The sequence below is a fragment of the Oculina patagonica genome, chromosome 3, assembly GCF_052425735.1.
Source record: "Oculina patagonica isolate OP01 chromosome 3, crgOcupat, whole genome shotgun sequence".
NCBI lineage: Eukaryota > Metazoa > Cnidaria > Anthozoa > Scleractinia > Oculinidae > Oculina > Oculina patagonica.
The window spans coordinates 15,623,030-15,639,802 of NC_135760.1; the positions used below are offsets into that span (position 1 = coordinate 15,623,030).

The 16,773-nt window shown below is 40.1% G+C and overlaps 3 protein-coding genes across 6 annotated transcripts in view; 1 reads left to right on the forward strand and 2 right to left on the reverse strand.

The window, feature by feature from the left end:
* Positions 1-7,216, forward strand: part of LOC144646924 (uncharacterized) — a 46,649-nt gene extending 39,433 nt beyond the window's left edge. For 3 of the 4 annotated variants that reach the window (XM_078506637.1, XM_078506636.1, XM_078506635.1), the window contains exons 7-11: positions 104-338; positions 2,261-2,667; positions 4,006-4,258; positions 4,762-4,847; positions 5,537-7,216. In XM_078506637.1, coding sequence (XP_078362763.1) covers positions 104-338; positions 2,261-2,667; positions 4,006-4,258; positions 4,762-4,847; positions 5,537-5,730 — 1,175 coding nt within the window. In that variant the 3' untranslated portion in view covers positions 5,731-7,216. The remainder of the gene's footprint in view (positions 1-103; positions 339-2,260; positions 2,668-4,005; positions 4,259-4,761; positions 4,848-5,536) is intronic. The other variant, XM_078506638.1, reaches the window with a different exon arrangement.
* Positions 7,217-7,894: 678 nt separating this feature from the next.
* LOC144645669 (CBY1-interacting BAR domain-containing protein 1-like) lies at positions 7,895-8,865 on the reverse strand. Its single transcript, XM_078505221.1, has one exon. The coding sequence runs from the start codon at positions 8,809-8,811 to the stop codon at positions 7,918-7,920; it is 894 nt and encodes a 297-aa protein (XP_078361347.1). The 5' UTR covers positions 8,812-8,865; the 3' UTR covers positions 7,895-7,917.
* A 6,591-nt stretch (positions 8,866-15,456) lies between these two features.
* On the reverse strand, positions 15,457-16,334 carry LOC144646901 (uncharacterized). Its single transcript, XM_078506608.1, has one exon. The coding sequence runs from the start codon at positions 16,302-16,304 to the stop codon at positions 15,504-15,506; it is 801 nt and encodes a 266-aa protein (XP_078362734.1). The 5' UTR covers positions 16,305-16,334; the 3' UTR covers positions 15,457-15,503.
* Positions 16,335-16,773: the final 439 nt, after the last annotated feature.

A 16,773-nucleotide genomic window follows, 5' to 3' on the forward strand; every position in this document is an offset into this window, starting at 1 on the left:
TTCTCCCCGTAAATGTTGCAATGTTACTTTCTGCTAAGTACTATTGACTCGAAGAAAGACGACTGAGGTAACTGTTATTTACTGTTGTTCTTTTTTCTTCTAGGCGACTTTGAGCTTATCTTCAGAGGGACAGAGACAATCAATTACGTGACACGCTCTAGCACTAACTGGTTTATCGCAATGACCGCATGTGCTTGGATTTATACGCCTGGTATTGCAGAGAACCAGAATATGACCGTTTTCAGTTTAATGACGGTAGACAATAATAGTAACAAAAAAGTTATTACAGAGCAAATCGACGGACAGGGTGGATTCTACTTCTCATTTGGGGATGATCGGTAAGGTGTTTCAGTATATAACATTTGAAGAGGAGGAGGAGGAGGAGTCTTTTTTCGACTTTTTTGCTTGTTATCAAGCAAAAAAACGAGCTATATGGATAACTAATTCCCTCTCTTACCGCATATTTGTTCACTCCCAAGGGACTGCTTTAATTTCTCAAGGGAATACTTTCCGCTGTGGGTGATCAAAGCGCGTGACTTGTAAAGTGTCACTCTATAGTTGTACTTCAACACTTCCGTTCTTGTAGAAAAAACGTGACTTGTCAAATTTACAAACGCTGTATAACAATTAAAAACGTGAGTAGCCCAAATCTTACGTCACATAACCAATTAAGAATGTGAGGGGTTCAGCGCTCGAAGGCACAAGTCTTTAGGCGCTAATATTAATTTAACCTAAAACGATTAACAAGGCAAATAATTCCCTCTCTTACCGCATATTTGTTCACTCTCAAGGGACTGCTTTAATTTCTCAAAGGAATACTTTTCGCTGTGGGTGATCAAAGCGCGTGACTTGTAAAGTGTCACTCTATAGTTGTGCTTCAACACTTCCGTTCTTGAAGAAAAAACGTGTCTTGTCAAATTTACAAACGCTATATAACAATTAAAAACGTGAGTACCCAAATCTTACGTGACATAACCAATTAAGAATGTGAGGGGTTCAGCGCTCGAAGGCAGCGAAGTTTAACACGATTAAGAACGCAATTTGTACTGGTACAAGTCTTTAGGCGCTAATATTAATTTAACCTAAAACGATTAACAACGCAAATTTGTACTGGTACAAGTCTTTCACACACTAAAACGTTGCTAATAGTTAACCAAAGGGAACTCATTTCGTGACAATTGATTATTTCTGCTGAATTGCACAATTTAGAATTACAACATCATTCCATGCAGGTGTGAAGTGATATTTACAAGTGTTTTTGTAGCCTGTTGTGAAATTACTTCCGGTGGAAGCAGTAAACGCTAAAAGTGTTTGCTTCTGTTCAGAAGTTAATGCATCGCCATTAGAAAAAAAACAGCAACTGTTTAACTGGAAATGTAGTCGTTAGAAATGGCATGTGTAGCCGTAAGGTAAAGAATAACGCGAGGAGAAGCGGCTTTTGGTAATATCCAAAGGAAAATTTACTTCTTTTACTTTTACTCAATGTGGGGTTAAGATTGCGTGACGAGACAAAAGGTAACTCTGTCGTGCTTAACCTTTTTTGGGAACCCTGCAAACGAGTAGAAATCTTTCTAACTCGAAAGGAAACAACTATTTCGATTAAAGGCAAACGTCAAAGTTTACCATTTTTAACCAAGCCAAAGTATATGAGTCGCAAAGCGCCCAGACGTTTGAATTCTTCTATGATATGTTCGAACAACAATGCCCAGGATTAACCTTCTACTCATACTAACTTCATGCAAAAAAGTCGATATCTCGAAGAGATCTTTGATTTATTTAAGCACATACATTTGAATATTTTAATTTGTAACGTTCTCTCTATATCATCATCATCGTCATCATTGTCATCATCATCATCATCATCATAAATCTTGCCCTCCTGTCGTTGTACCAGCCTTGCAATCAATCTGGTTTTATTAACACCAGTGACGTCTGGTACGACTCTCTTAAACAAGAGATCCGGCAGCAGACAAGTTAAGCAGTTTTATTCTTCGTTGCGTGGTCCCCTGCATCCAAACTGTTTCTGTTTTTTCATCATGATCATCATAATTATCGTCATCATCCTCATCATCATCATCATCATCATCATCGTCGTCGTCATCCTCATCGTCATTGTCATCGACAACGTCATCATCATCATCATCATCATCGTCGTCGTCATCATCATCATCATCATCATCATCGTCATCATTTTCTTCACCACAACCAATCCCCGTCACCCCCAGAGAAATAATCTAATAAATGCGCTTTATTCCTACAGAAGAAACGAACACCCAGGTCATTTTTCCTCCACGTCCCCTAAAGATAGCTGGATCTTTCTTTGTGTGCGTTTTCGTAACAGTCAACCTTACATGGAGGCGATTGTAAATGCAGATTTTGGCTCCTCGGCTTCAAGCAATGATTTTCCATCCGCCAATGTCCAGCTAACTAAAATTGTCATCGGACGGGATCAGGATGACAGTGGAAACGTTATCAATACTAATCCTTTTGAAGGAAAAATTTCAGCCTTGAATATCTGGCGTGGCTATTTAGATAACTGGAATATGGAACAGTGGTACCAAAATGGTCAGTTATCTTATCAACCCGATTACAAATGGCCGTCATTTGGTAACCCTGGTAACCGTGTTGGAAACGTTCACTATGTCAGCGTCACATCTGCTGGAAGAAGTAAGTTGAACTGGCTGATATAACATTGTCATAGAGAAAATAAAAAAATAAAAAAAAAGGCAAAAAGGAATTACAGTAGATCCCCGATAACTGGAACTCGGATAACTCGAACCCCCCTAACTCCACCCCCGCCCAACCCCGCTAACTCGAACTGTTTTTCTTTTCCCTTCAGAGTTCGAGTAACCGAGGTTCAACTGTAACTAAGCGTATATTTGAAATTCACCGAAAAAAATGGCCTCAAAACGTCTCAAAATACACAAAAATCGATTTATCTTATTATATGATTAAAAATGCTACCAGTTATGAAGATTAAGTTAATTAATTCCTATTTACCTTTTTATATTTTTCGTTTTAATATGACAACGTTATTGCAATTAGGTGTAACTTATATTTTTGAAATTTTCATTTATGACCCATTTCCCTTTCGTATCTAGATAATAAGTTGCAGTTTTTATTTGACTCATATTTGACTCAACGTACACGAGGTTTTTCGTTTCTTATTGTCCAGTCAGAAATGTCACGGAATGCCACGGAAGCTAGTGAGGCAACCATCGTGGTTAATATCGTGGGTTCATTCAATTTTCAGAGCTGATATCAGTCTGACCGAGATAAGTACTTGTTCTGAAGAGCAAATACTTCTCCATGGATAATGATGATGATGATGATGATGATGATGATGATGATGATGATGATGATAAGTTTATTCAAGTGTCGATAAAACACTTACCTAGGGCGTTTACCATTTGAACGAAAAAATTTGCACGAAAAAAATCGGTCGAGACGGAACAGTCCCAGTGCTACAGCAAAATTCCTCTCAAAGCAGTTCAGCTAGTTCGAGTAGCCTACCATTTGCATGGAAAGGGTCCCGGAAGTGCAGCTAATTTCCTCTCAAAGCGTTTGAGCTAGTCCGAGTCGTTTATCATTTGCACACACAAAAAGCGGTAGGTATGAAACGGTTCAAATGTTACTGCTAAATTCCTGCGTGGGGCGAACTTGGTTTGATAGTTGTACAGGGATATTCCGGTCATTTCGGTTGGAATTAAAAGAGACGAAGATGTCTGAGGATTTACATTTTTACAACAAAATTTGGATCAATTTAGGTTTCTGGGAAACTGCTCACCTGCCCCTCCCTAAACCTAACATTTTGCCCAAAGCGATAAGTAAGGGTTAATGTTAGGTTTGGGGAGGGGTAGGTGAGCAGTTTCCCAGAAACCTAAATTGATCCCAAAATTTTCACTGGTAACAGTTGCACCATTTAAATTCCGGGTTTTTTTTTCATGAAAAATGGCAAATGTCCCTGGAGTAAATAAGGTATTTTCTTTCTCGACTCTCTTTCAGCTTGGCGAAGCGTTACCAAGAGCGAACTAGTAATAAACCAGACAAGCAATGTTATGACGGCTACATATGATGATGGCAACGGAGTTGTTGTGGAAACCTCGCAAATCTCTTCAGTTCCTTGTTCTGATCAGGCCTCGGCCCCAGTAGATGGCTTGGTCATCTCAGTAACGGGAGCCTGGAAACGAATCGCGTTCGAGCAAATCTTTTTGGAAACCCAGCAGTGCTATGCAATTTTTGGCAGCGTTCCTTCTTGGTGAGCATTTAGCAGGGCATATTAAGCAGCTTCCATTGAAAATATCTGGGAACACCTCTCAAATTAAAAAAAACAACGTTAACTAAAATACTTTTTAGAACGATTTTCATTTAAGAGTCGAAAGTGCCTAATATCAGTTGCTTTGGTTTTCCTTTACTACTTCTCATAACCTTTTCCCTTGATTACGTATTGATATTGTGAGGAGAAATTTGATGTTGGTCAATTTTGGGACTTATAGGGGCTTAGAGGCTCAATTGTACGGCTGTGGAAGTACGAAAGATTGCGCGTGAAACGACTTGCAATGGGCAAAACTCTTTTTTTTTGTCAATAAAAGTTCCTTTCCATTTTTTGGTCAGTTTCTTGTGTTAATTAGCAGTCTGTCATTTCATTCAGGTTTGAAAGAAAAAAGATCAATTTTTAAAAGCTAAACTCTTTTCTTCCTTCGCCATCGCAATTGTTAAAGTGTTTTTAATTAAAATTGTTTTCGTTTTTTCCGTTTACAGGGCCTCCGGTTATAATCCAGGCGTTGAAGAATTTGATCCCAATGAAGATGAAATTTGGAAAGCAGAATTTCTTGGTGTTGGCGGTGGTAATGACATCTTTTTTAGCGCAAATAGTTTAGTCAATCTTTAGGCTCCATCCATGAATAGATAGGCCCTTATGTCGAGGCATGTAAAAGAGAAAAGGCCAAGAGGGGGTGAAAAAGGGAGATTTTGACCCCCTCCGGTACTTTCATTACCTTTCATTGGGAATTTCGTTTTACTCAGGTTTAGTCAAGCAAATTTCGCTCTAGCTCAGACCCTTAAGCCCTGTTTTCATATGGGTCTGGAGGAAGGAAGCGATGAGCTGGGCTACAGGAAAATTCGTTCATCGAATGCCCTTGGGTCGATTCCGCCTGTCAATTCGCGAATCACGCAGGTCCATGAGTGCGACGCAAACACAAACGCAAGGAAAAATACGTGTAAAGTAACCCAACACAAACACAAACGCAAGCGCAAACGCCGACGCAAGAAATGGAAAAAAATCATTTTCTTGCGCTTGCGTTTGCATTCCACACGTGTGTACCGGGGCAACGCAAACGCAAGCAAGTGAAGCGTGGCTTGTCCGCCATCTTGGAAAAAGACTTCAACTGCGCCTGCGTATCTCACGTTTCTTTCGTTTATGTTCTACGCGTGAGTTTGCGTTTGTGTCGCACGTGTGAACCAGACCTTAGAAAGAAAATGAGAGGAAAAGCGTTGCTGTGCTGTCTACGTAACAAGTGCCTCTCTGTTTCTTTAGTTCATGAGTACAGTGGTGTGAATACGTTGTGTGGAAGTATGCATTTCTGGATGGTAAACCACCCACAGGGCAATACACCAACTGCTGGAATCAGTCTCAGAAGCAAGTGGGGCGCACAGAACGCTGGGATATCCACCTTTGGCAAATGCGGGTCCTTTAAATTTAAGATAAAGAATATCAAGGTTCTGAACTGAGCAAAATCCTATAAAAAAATCAATCGAGAACAAGCATTTTGCATTTTAAATTTTGCACCTCTATGCACATACATTTCAACCCCGTTTTAACGTACTCGCTCGTTTTCGAAAACTTGTTTCGTTATATCCAATGTTCCCCAAGATTGATCCCAATTACCTAGTCTCCAGGTGCTCTCCTCCTCACGTGGGCGAGTGCGAAGTACACGCAAGGGCCTGGGTGGGGTGCTGGTTCGTTGCGTGTCGGCATGAATTGTCGCGCCAAATCAAGTGTGGGAGAGGGGACACCTGGGTACGAAAAATATGTCCGTTGCAAGCGGAACTTTGTAAAATCGAGTTAATTATTCACGTGTTTAAGTTCAGTTAACGTATTTTTTGGCCATAGCCGGGACCGTGAGAAGGTTCGCTCTTTACTGATTAGAGTTCGTTAAACCAGGGCTGGATTGAGTAAGTGTCATAATTCATTCTACATTGTTCTAGTGCCCAAATCGGCACTAATTGGGGATTTGCACTTCGCACAAGTTTAGAGGCAAAAATAAAAATTGCACAAGTTTAGAGGCAATCAGCGAGGGCAAAATGCCGCTGTTTTCAACAAATTTTTGTACAGGTTTTTTTTTTGAAAAAAGCTTTCCATTACCCGTGATGAAAACATGCCGGCTCACTCGTATTGATTATTCGCACGAAATCAGGCACTTGTTTTACTATTTTATAAAAGGTCAAAAAGAAAAACACATTATCGCATCAGTAAGAAGTTCTCTAATGCCATTTTTGGGGAATCCTGTAAATAAAAAACAAAATAGGAGGCAGAGTGTTTAGGGCGTGGGCTCTGCCATCCCCATCGTGCAAAGAGCGAACTGAATTTTTTTTTCTCATAAGCTTTCAACATAGCTTCTCCGTTAAGCGTTTCGTTTTGTTTATTTAAATGAAATATATAAATTAAATGCTGAGGCATTGCAAAGGCAATGTCTTCGTTCTGTTCTCGGTTCCTGTTTGTCGATAGGCCGAGTTCAACATCTCGGTCACACTGTGTAAATAGCCAACTTAACATGTTTTCAGCTGGGAATCTTAATTAGGTCTAATTACTGTTGTGTTCATTTTGAAGTATTTGTTTCATGACCGAGTCATGATTTAATTCAATTGCAAGCGGGTACATTTTTAATTACGAGTCAGTCTCGTTCAATCCTCCCAAAAATTATCACCAAGCTTATTTATGAGTCAATAGAGCGCACGGAAGATCGACAAAGTCCAAGAAGTGGAGTGGAATTTCACTTCATTTGGGTGCTTTTCGCCCCTTTTACGATATTTATCAAACAACATTCTTTAAGGTAGTTTTACGCAGTTATATATATATATATAGGGGTTATAAAAGACAAAGGTGGTTAAGTACGACTCAATCCGAAATTGGATTCTATAAGGTGGAACCGGTCTAAATTTAACTAAGAGGTGTTTAAAGCAGAACAATAGAAATAAAACTCTTTTTGCACAACTCTCTGCAGCGTCCTGTATTAGAAAATAAAATTTCAGTTTCACTGGTAAATAGGTACAGAGTTTAACCAATATTTCAGGAACTTTGACAACTGTCTTTAACTGATCAAACCCAAAGTAATCACAAAACCAATAAGCGGTGTGGCAGCGAAAATGCAATGCACCAATCAAATGTCGAGAAAAATCATGTAACGGCGTCAAGCGCGATAAAAAACCTGCTGATGCATGTAACTGGCGGCAAGTGCGAGAAAGCATGTAACCGACAGAAAACCGCGGGAAAGCATGCCACCACTAGCGGAAATAAAAGAGCAGGAAAAGTCGCGTCCAACAGCGAAACGAGTCGCTACTCGTCCTAGCACGTGATTGGCCCAGACAGCACCAATTCCTCTGATTGGTCCAAGTGAGACCGTGAGATTAGTAAATGCATATGTTCGTCGTATCCGGGTTACTTTGTAGCAACATTAAAAAATTCAACCATGAGTTTTAGGTGAGTTGACAGTGAAACACTCACCAAACGTCATGCACTAGGGAACGTTATTCTATTAAATGTAAGTATTAATATGTCAAGATGGTCGTTAACTACAAAACCTAAATTTATATTGCGGATTTTTAATTGGATCTGTTTTATGGCAAAGATGACATTGATTCATTTAGCATTAAAATAAAAGTGTAGTTTATCAATTCTTCTTTTATAATTGTTTGTTATTAAGTAGCAAGATCTCCCAGTGAAAGATCGGAACTTGATTCAGATCTTCGTCTATGGCCTCTTTCCGATGCTGGCGGCCGTGTTTCGTCAGAAGCGGAAAACACGACTTTCTTTTCTCTTTTCCCGCGAGATTGCCCGCGAGATTGCCCGCGAGAGGACCCGCGGGTGTACCCGCGAGGTGGATCTTCTTCATCTTCACTAGACAGCAGCGGTAGACACCTGAACGCAGCAGTGTAAGCTTGAAGAGCTTGGGCATGGAAGCGCATCTCGGCGAGAAGAAAATCACCAAGTATACGATTTAAATCTTGCAATTTCTGCTCCTCAAAATGTTTCATTTCTACCTTAATATCTTCGCGGGAACGTTCCGCCTGGCATCGTGCCTGTTCGAACTTGATGTTTGCATCGTTGATTCTTCTTGGGTCCACGGGTGTCCTGTTTTTCGCCTTTTCAAGTTTAGAAAGTCGGCGATTTTTTTTAATCACGGCGTCTTCGCAGGCATTAACACACTTTCTCATTTCTTGGCACTTCCCTTCGTAGGCTAAGATGTCGATTGAGATTTTATCTTGAAGAGTATCTTTTAACTCTTTCCGTTGTTGTTGGACAGTAGACAGATACTTGGTGTAGTTTGACAAATTTGTTTTAACAGCGGGGTGGCTTTCCAGGTCGGAAGTACAAACGCCAATTGTCGAAGACAATTTTTCTCCTTTCTGCGCTAGTTTCTCCATGATTGCGGCGTATTTTTCAACCCGGCGAGCCATGGCAGTGAAATGGTTTTCTGTGTCGTCAATACGTTTCGTGTACTGATCCATTTCATGAACCTTTTCCCCTCGCAAACTCCGTCGCAATACCTCGGTCACACTAGCCGCCATACTAGACATACTAGTCAGGGACATTTCCAACTCGTGGTCGCCGATAAAATTCAACACTTTCGTTATCAGTGTTTCGTTTATGACATCAGCGTAGCGCGCGCAGAATCATGTTCTGTACCATAGCCTATCTGGGTTCGAAGGAGAATCACTGCATCAGCGTAGCGCGCGCAGAATCATGTTCTGTACCATAGCCTATCTGGGTTCGAAGGAGAATCACTGCACTTTCTGATCTGGTAATGGTTTGGTGTAACTTGCTCTCCAGAGCGTTTGCCGCTATTGTCACCACATGCAGACCACCCTATGTGTTCGTGGTTAATTATTGTTGACATGAGACGAACAAAAAAATATTGAAATCTACGAGGGTTGACTAATAAAACTCTGGAAATTACATATTTAAACAACATTTCGCCCTTAATATCACAGCAGAGTTAAATGAAATGTTAATCAACTCATGTGTAGTGTTGTTTCGCCTGCGTGGGCCGTTTGAAAAGCCTTTTTACTGAATTACTTTCGGTCGAAAGTAATTCAGTAAAAAGGTGCTTCAAAAGGCGAAATGAAGTTTAGATATGTAATTTCCAGGGCTTTATTTATTAGTAACTCTCATAAATTACAATATTTTTTTGTTCGTCTCATGTCAACAATATTTAACCACGAACACATAGGGTGGTCTACCTGTGATGTTACTAATTCAATCAACTTTCAGCTGATGACAACCACTGTTGTTTTGAGTGATAGCCCGTTCGCGTTGTCGGAGAAAATTAGTCTGCAGAACAGGCGGTACTGCCTGTTCTGCAGGCTAGAGAAAATCGACGGGTGGGTAGACCGTCTCCTATTTCCCCTAGCGTGCGTAGCAGGCGCGTATGGGAAACGCGAAAGGTACGAACTATTTCCTCGCGCGGCAGAAAGGAAATAGGAGACAGCTGCACGCAGGCTATGGGGAGGGTATTCCCTGTAAAATAAAACCGACACCAAACAAAAGAGGCCAAGGGACAGAGCTGAGCGTCCATATGAAGGAAGAGTTCGTAATGTATACATATCCAAGATGGAGATATCATTTCCAGTTTTTCTAGGAAATTTCGAAACTTTTAAATGCAACTCCAGATTAATAATATATAAACGTCTGCGTAGGAGGCTAGCACTGGTAGGGATGTAGGTTATCGTCTTTTGACCCTGTCATGCGCTTTATACATGAGCCTCTGGCTCGGATATATAGGGAGGGCAACCTCATCTTGGGTTATGACTTTTATAATAACTTTTAAAAATTGATTAAAAAACCATATAAACTCTTAATTTTTTTATGGTTTTTGTGGCACTCTTTAAAATAGATAAAAATAGTGATTTTCATCTTAGTTTCTTTCAAATGAGTCTTTGGCAGGATTTTAGAGCTGTCACAAAACGGAAAAAATTTTAAGGGTTTGTATGGATTTTGAACCATATTTCAAGGTCCATAACTTCGTTTCTGTTCACTCTGAAAGCATCAAACTTGGTCAAATGACCAATCTCACCGTGATCTTTCATGTGGTGGTGTCAGATAATCGATTACTTAAAATTTGAAACTCGCCCCAGTTTCCTGCGCAACTTCGGAACGGCCATAAGCGTGCGACTTACTTGGTAGCCAAAATGGATACTAATTTCATCAGGTCGCGCGCACTTGCAACTTTTTGAAAATGAAAATGATGCGTTAAAATGAAAACGATGCGTTAAATCGCACGAACTGGAAATATTACATGGTCTTCCTTCAGTGCTAAATTTTATAATTTGTGTCAATTGACAATCCTGGAACGAACTGCCCTGTGACTTGTAGCCTACGGACCCATTGAACCCCCCGGGGGGGTACTCAGGTATATTTTGGGTGGGTATGTGCCGCCCAGGTCTCCAAAGTAGCACCCCGTTTTAGAAAGAATTTGCATTCAAAATGATTATCCCGTTCTAGAAAAAGGCCAATTTTTTAACACCCCGCTTTTGGCTGCAAATAATTTGAAACTTTCGTACGTTCGAAATGCCATACCCCGTTCTAGAAATTGTCTCTAAAATGGATACCCCGTTCTAGATCGGGACCCAACATCACGACCCCGTTGGGCGCCACATTCCCGTTTAGGCTTTTTAGGGGGATACCCCCGGGCATTGAAACCATCCATATTTGAGTCACGGAATGGTCCAACTACTTGTAAGCAGGTTTGGAGATTAAATTTATTATTATTATGTCAAAGACTTCAAAGGCATCTTGTTGGTACCTGGTTAACATCTTCAAATGCTCTTAATTATTACAAATGTATATCGACAGGTTTCGTACAAAAAAATTCAACATAATTATATTTAGTACAACATTTTATACAAATAAATATTATGAAGAATAATCTCTATTTGTTTCGCACAGCTTAGCTATGTATATTTATGTGGTTTTGAGCACTGTCCACAATGTACGAAGAAACAGTTATGAACATTAATTAAATTCTTTGGCAGAACTCTTGGATTAAAAAGAATAACTGTAAAAGCTCTGATGCCTCCTCTTTAACTGAGCCCCCCCTTCTCTAGTAAGATCCCCCCTTCCCCTAGATGGTAGATATCTTAAGTTAAAGGGGCTATGTCATGCAATTTTAGGCAATTTTGGCACTGACCAATTGATCATAGATGTTATAAGCAACCCTCCAAGTTAAGACTATTTTAGTCGCCATGGTGACTAAAATTTTGGAGCTGGCGACTTAATTGGAACTGAAGTGGCCAGCCTGGTGACTTAAATTGAGAAGAAGGATTGAAAGTGGAGCTTAATAAGAAGTGTCTAAAATTTTTCACTGGCGACCAAAACTTGAGCAGTTGGTGGCCAAATGGCCACTAAGGAAAAAAAAACTTGGAGGGTTGTATAAGCCCCCTGGTTATAAGCCCATCTACCTGGAAACAAAAAAAAATACATCCGGTTATAAGCCAACCAGATATAAGTCCCCCTCTGCTGGAGGACAGTACTAAACAGAGCGTAATGCTGCATTATCATGACTTTTTAACTTAAAAATGTATTCCGATCAACACTGCAGTGGCTTGTCTCAAAACTTTTTTATTCTGCTTATTCCCCCCCCTCCCGGGTATAAGCCCTCCTTCTTATAAGCCACCTAAAACCCCTTACGAAGCTGTATCAGCCCAGGGCTTATAACTGATTTTACAGTATACGATTTGAACCATAGATACCGAAAAAGATGGTGACTGGTACATTAACCTACGATTCTTAGCGCAGAAAAACCCCAAAAATGCTCATGAAAATGCACAGAAGAGCTCTAAAAACTTTAAACCCAGTGTGAACAATGCCGCTACAGGGACAAATTTTGCAAAAATACGGCTTTCGATGTGCCCTGTTAGCGGTGTTAGATTCGTAAGGTATTGTGGTAAAATGTACAGCCTCCGTCTTTTTCCATATGGTGGATTAAACCTCCCCACAAAAGGTCTTTAAGACCAATCATTAGCCCCCTCCCATCCCACCACGGAGGCATGCTTAACAGAGCTTTTACATTATTCAGAAAAATCTTTACGAGATTAAGTTACACTATGGCTATGTCACCATTACAAGACATAGCAAAATGAATAAATTATGTACAGTTCCAGAAAATATTCATACCCACCCCAAGGAAGGTCATTGGAAAATATCCCAATGGGGAGGGGGTTCTATTTTAAAAGTGAAAGTTCTTAAAGGGACGTATGAAGCTAAACTAGAGCATTGGGGGTAGGGGTAGGGGCACAAACCAAAACAAACCTTCCTTGATATTTTTTGGAACAACACAATAATTTGACATAACATTAAAAAAATGTATTTTTACCTTAACGATATACTACAAGCTCTACCATCAATACGTTATAACAAGTATGTTGTATAACTTAAAACACACAACTGTAGAAATAACTCAAGGAGTGAAAATGCTTGAGGGATGAGAAGAACTCCTATTCAAGTAACAGGGATACTTGTTAGATTTTGACTAGAATCCACCTATGGTGGCATGCTTCCATAGGGAGCTCACACTAAGATTAAATGGAAATAATTGGCAGTCAACGAAAGGTTGTAAAAGATAAATAAATTTCAATTTATTTATGGGCCTTACTTCTTTGTTGTTGTCTGTCTGCTGTTTTTGAAGCATCTCATAGCGTAATCACATCGTAATGTACCAACTGTGCCATACACAGTCAAGCAAATCAGCAATTGGTCCCTGCCAGAGGAGGGGGTGTCCCATGTCACTTGTCTGAATTTAAAAATGCCCCACTGTCTGTGTTTTATCATACTTTATGTTGCTTGAGTTGGCTGTCGGAAATTTTGGCAAAAAGAGTTTTTTTTTTGTCTGGATTTCAGTGTAGGTACTGCCGCTACTTTTTGGGCCATGTCTCTGTCGGAATTTACCCTGGCAGGCAGTGCTGGAAATAACTGTCGGTCATCGGACATTGTCTGATCAAATATGCCAAAATGTTAAAGTGCTACTACGATCAAATTTTCGATTTCCATTTTTTTACATTTTCGTGTACAAGAAGACTTTCTTACTTACCTTGCCAATTTTCAATCCATTACGAACATCAGAAGTCGTTTTATTTTAACGTTTATTTCCGATAATTTACGGCCGCCATTAAAAAACCTTGTTCCAAGGCTTGGTTGCGAATAGGGAGAAAATGACGTCAAAGACTCTAAATACCTCACGGGTTGAAATTATAATAACAATCAGCATAGAACATTGCACGAAAAATAAGCCTAAAGTTTTTGTTGCTTTTCGCGTGATTTTCACTACATATTGTTATTATAATTTCAACCCGTGAGGTATTTGGAGCCTTTGACGTCATTTTCTCCCTATTCGCAACCAAGCCTTGGAACAAGGTTTTTTAATGGCGGCCGTAAATTATCGGAAATAAACATTAAAATAAAACGACTTCTGATGTTCGTAATGGATTGAAAATTGGCAAGGTAAGTAAGAAAGTCTTCTTGTACACGAAAATGTAAAAAAATGGAAATCGAAAATTTGATCGTAGTAGCACTTTAAGTAAGAAGAATTATTTCCAAATTAATTTCCATACAAATACTTGTACTCTGAGCTCGGGCTACTTATGATATGGTACAAGCTTATTTTTACCCTAAAGAGGTACCAGTGTAGACTGTTTTAAACCTTAGCATGCAGGAACTGTGAAAAATTGAAATTTACAGCCCTTACTGATACTACCCCTGAGTTCCCTTTAGAGAGCCATCTAGGGAAAAAGTTTTCAGGAAACTGTTACTAACTTTTGTTTTCATTAAATCTGAAAGTAAACTAAAAGATGTTTTTGAAACAAACTTCTTTAGAAATATGTGTAATTACAGATGTGTGTTGATGAGGGTCAATGTTAGTGAGAGTGTGTGGCCAAACGACAGCAAGAATTTGAACTCTCTGTTACTCTAAGGGCCTGTTTACATGATTCCGGAATGACTTTCATTCCAGAACGAGTTCATTCCATCCCCATACATTTCTCTGTATCTGTTTACATGATACCGAGACGAAAGTCAAGTCATTCCGGAATGAGTTCATTCCGGTTTTCATTCCAGAATGAAAGTTTCGTTCTGGAATGACATTTCATTTCTGGTATCATGTAAACACAGAACGAATTTCGTTCCGAGATGAAATCGCAACTCATGAAACCGCATACGGACTTCACAGTTTGAATTCAGAGCGAAAAAACGTAAAAGCATTTACTGTTTAGCCCAAAGAAGCAGCTATATGGTCAAATTACGCGTTAAAATTGCAGATACGGCCATTAATGGGCACAAAAATATGTTTGCGCGAAACATGCGCCATCTTGTTTTGATCTCGCGCGAAACATGCGCCACCTTGTTTTGATCTCGCGCGAACACCGCGCACATGAAAATGCCTTTGGTTGAACCTGTCGACTCTGTCATGTAAATGCAGAACGAACTTCATTCCGGAACGAGTTTCGTTCCAGAATGAAAGTCATTCCGGAATCATGTAAACAGGCCCTAACCCTTGTTTAGCCTGGAATAAAAACAGTGGTTGTTGCCTAACAAGGAAGTACATTGTACATAAACAAGTTCCCTGCTTGTGCTATTGTTAATACGTCTGACTGAAGTAAATAGTCATAGTATTATCATCTATTTTGTGGTTAAACACTGTAAAATGACTGGCCAATTTGTTCGTCATTTCACCTGGTTGCTATTGGCCAATATATTTAATTTACTAAACAAACTTTATGCATCAGTCAATTCCAGCAGTACCCATCCCCCCCCGGGCAACCCCGGGGCATTTCCTAATGTTGCCAGTCCCGAGGGTGGGGCATTTGCGTACCTCAGGTTGACCCACGGGCATTTGACACGTACTTTCAAAACCGTGGAGTGAGTCGCGTATTCGTGATGGAGGCGTTTATTGGCCAAGATGTGGACTACGTTGCAAATTAGCTAGTTCACGAAGGACTAGAGAAGCTTGTGGATGTTCGTGGATGTTTTTAAAGGTATATTTTCTCAATTTTAGATATTTCTTCATTGCTAAGAAGCAACAACTTGTATTATATTCTTATATCACCTATCGAGAGATTGAAAACAATTAACCCGGGAGCGGGGCATTTGCCTGGTTCCTTCATCCCCACACCGGAGAATTTGCCAATTTTTTTTAAAGAAATGCTAATGCCCGGGGGTTAGCCCGGGGGGGGGGGGGGGGATGGGCACTGCTGGAATTGACTGATGCATTAACCACACGTACCACGAGGTATCATCACGCAGTTGGCGATGGAATTTCTAATGAAGGTCCTGGCGAAACTCTCAAATTCTCGTTACAATCGTATTTATCCATGTCCTCAAAAAGTGCCTCTCTCTTGTTGAACTCGTACAATTGTTCCAATCCATTGTTTGATCCCTCCAAAATGGACTTGACCACATGATTTGGAACAAGTCGATTTTTTCGTAGTTTGGCTCTTTCGAGAACTGTTTCGAGAGGAACTCGAGGCAGGCGTTTCACGCGAACGTGATAACCGACTGATTTTAAGCGATGCATGTAGTCGATGAGTTCCAGAAACTTTACACAAGTTCCCTCTGCTACAAAGCTAATTTTCTGCTCCAAGATCCAGTCAGTGAGGTTAATAGCAATGTTACGTGCAATTGGATAGTATTCCTCCACTTTGTTTGATTCAAAACCTTTCAACATTCCCATAATTTCGTCTGTGTCTACGTACGCGTAGTTCCCGAAAACTGGATGCGTCTTAAATTCGTTATTAATCACAGTGGTTTTGCCTGCTCCCATAGGACCCAGAACAAAAATTGCATCACATCGATATTTCGTGTCCATAAACTTTCGCTTCCACTTACTCTCTACAAGTTGCGTGTCTTGGGCATTGAGGAAGGAGTTGGAAATTTTCCCCTCGCTTGACTCCACTCCGTTGACATCCTTCATATTCTTTGACATAAAACTTGTAGTAAACAAACGAACGAATACTTTAGCTCTACAAGAACGCGGAAAATGAAAGAAGGAAAGCCCTGAATTTACTTGCAATGCAGTTCTACAAAACCGTGACGCCATGTTTTTATATACCTTCAGTTTTGAAATGACGTCACAACATGGCGCTCAGAGGGCGATTGTGGGGGCGGGTATGAGGAGGGAACAATAGAATCAGCCAATAACCAAATGACTAGCACGTGAAACTATATTTCATTTTCTTGGTCAAGCAAAACCACATATCCAATATCCCAAATAGATTCACAGTTACAAAAGTACCTTAGCGCTGAAACGGAAATTCGGGCTAAAAATTTTTTTGAACCATTCATTAACATCGACCCCAACAATCTGTGCTAAGCTAGAAATAGAGTCGTAAAAAGTAATTTGCTTACGTGCAGACAGGGAGAAAATACGAGACGTCTGAAGCTGCTTAGTCAGGGTTCAGAGTCTAGCTTTTAGATTGTGCAACAATCACAAGATTTCCAAATTGTAATTATAGCTCTGACCGTAGACAGCCCATCCGTGAAAGAGAAAATTTTTGTTACGTAACAAG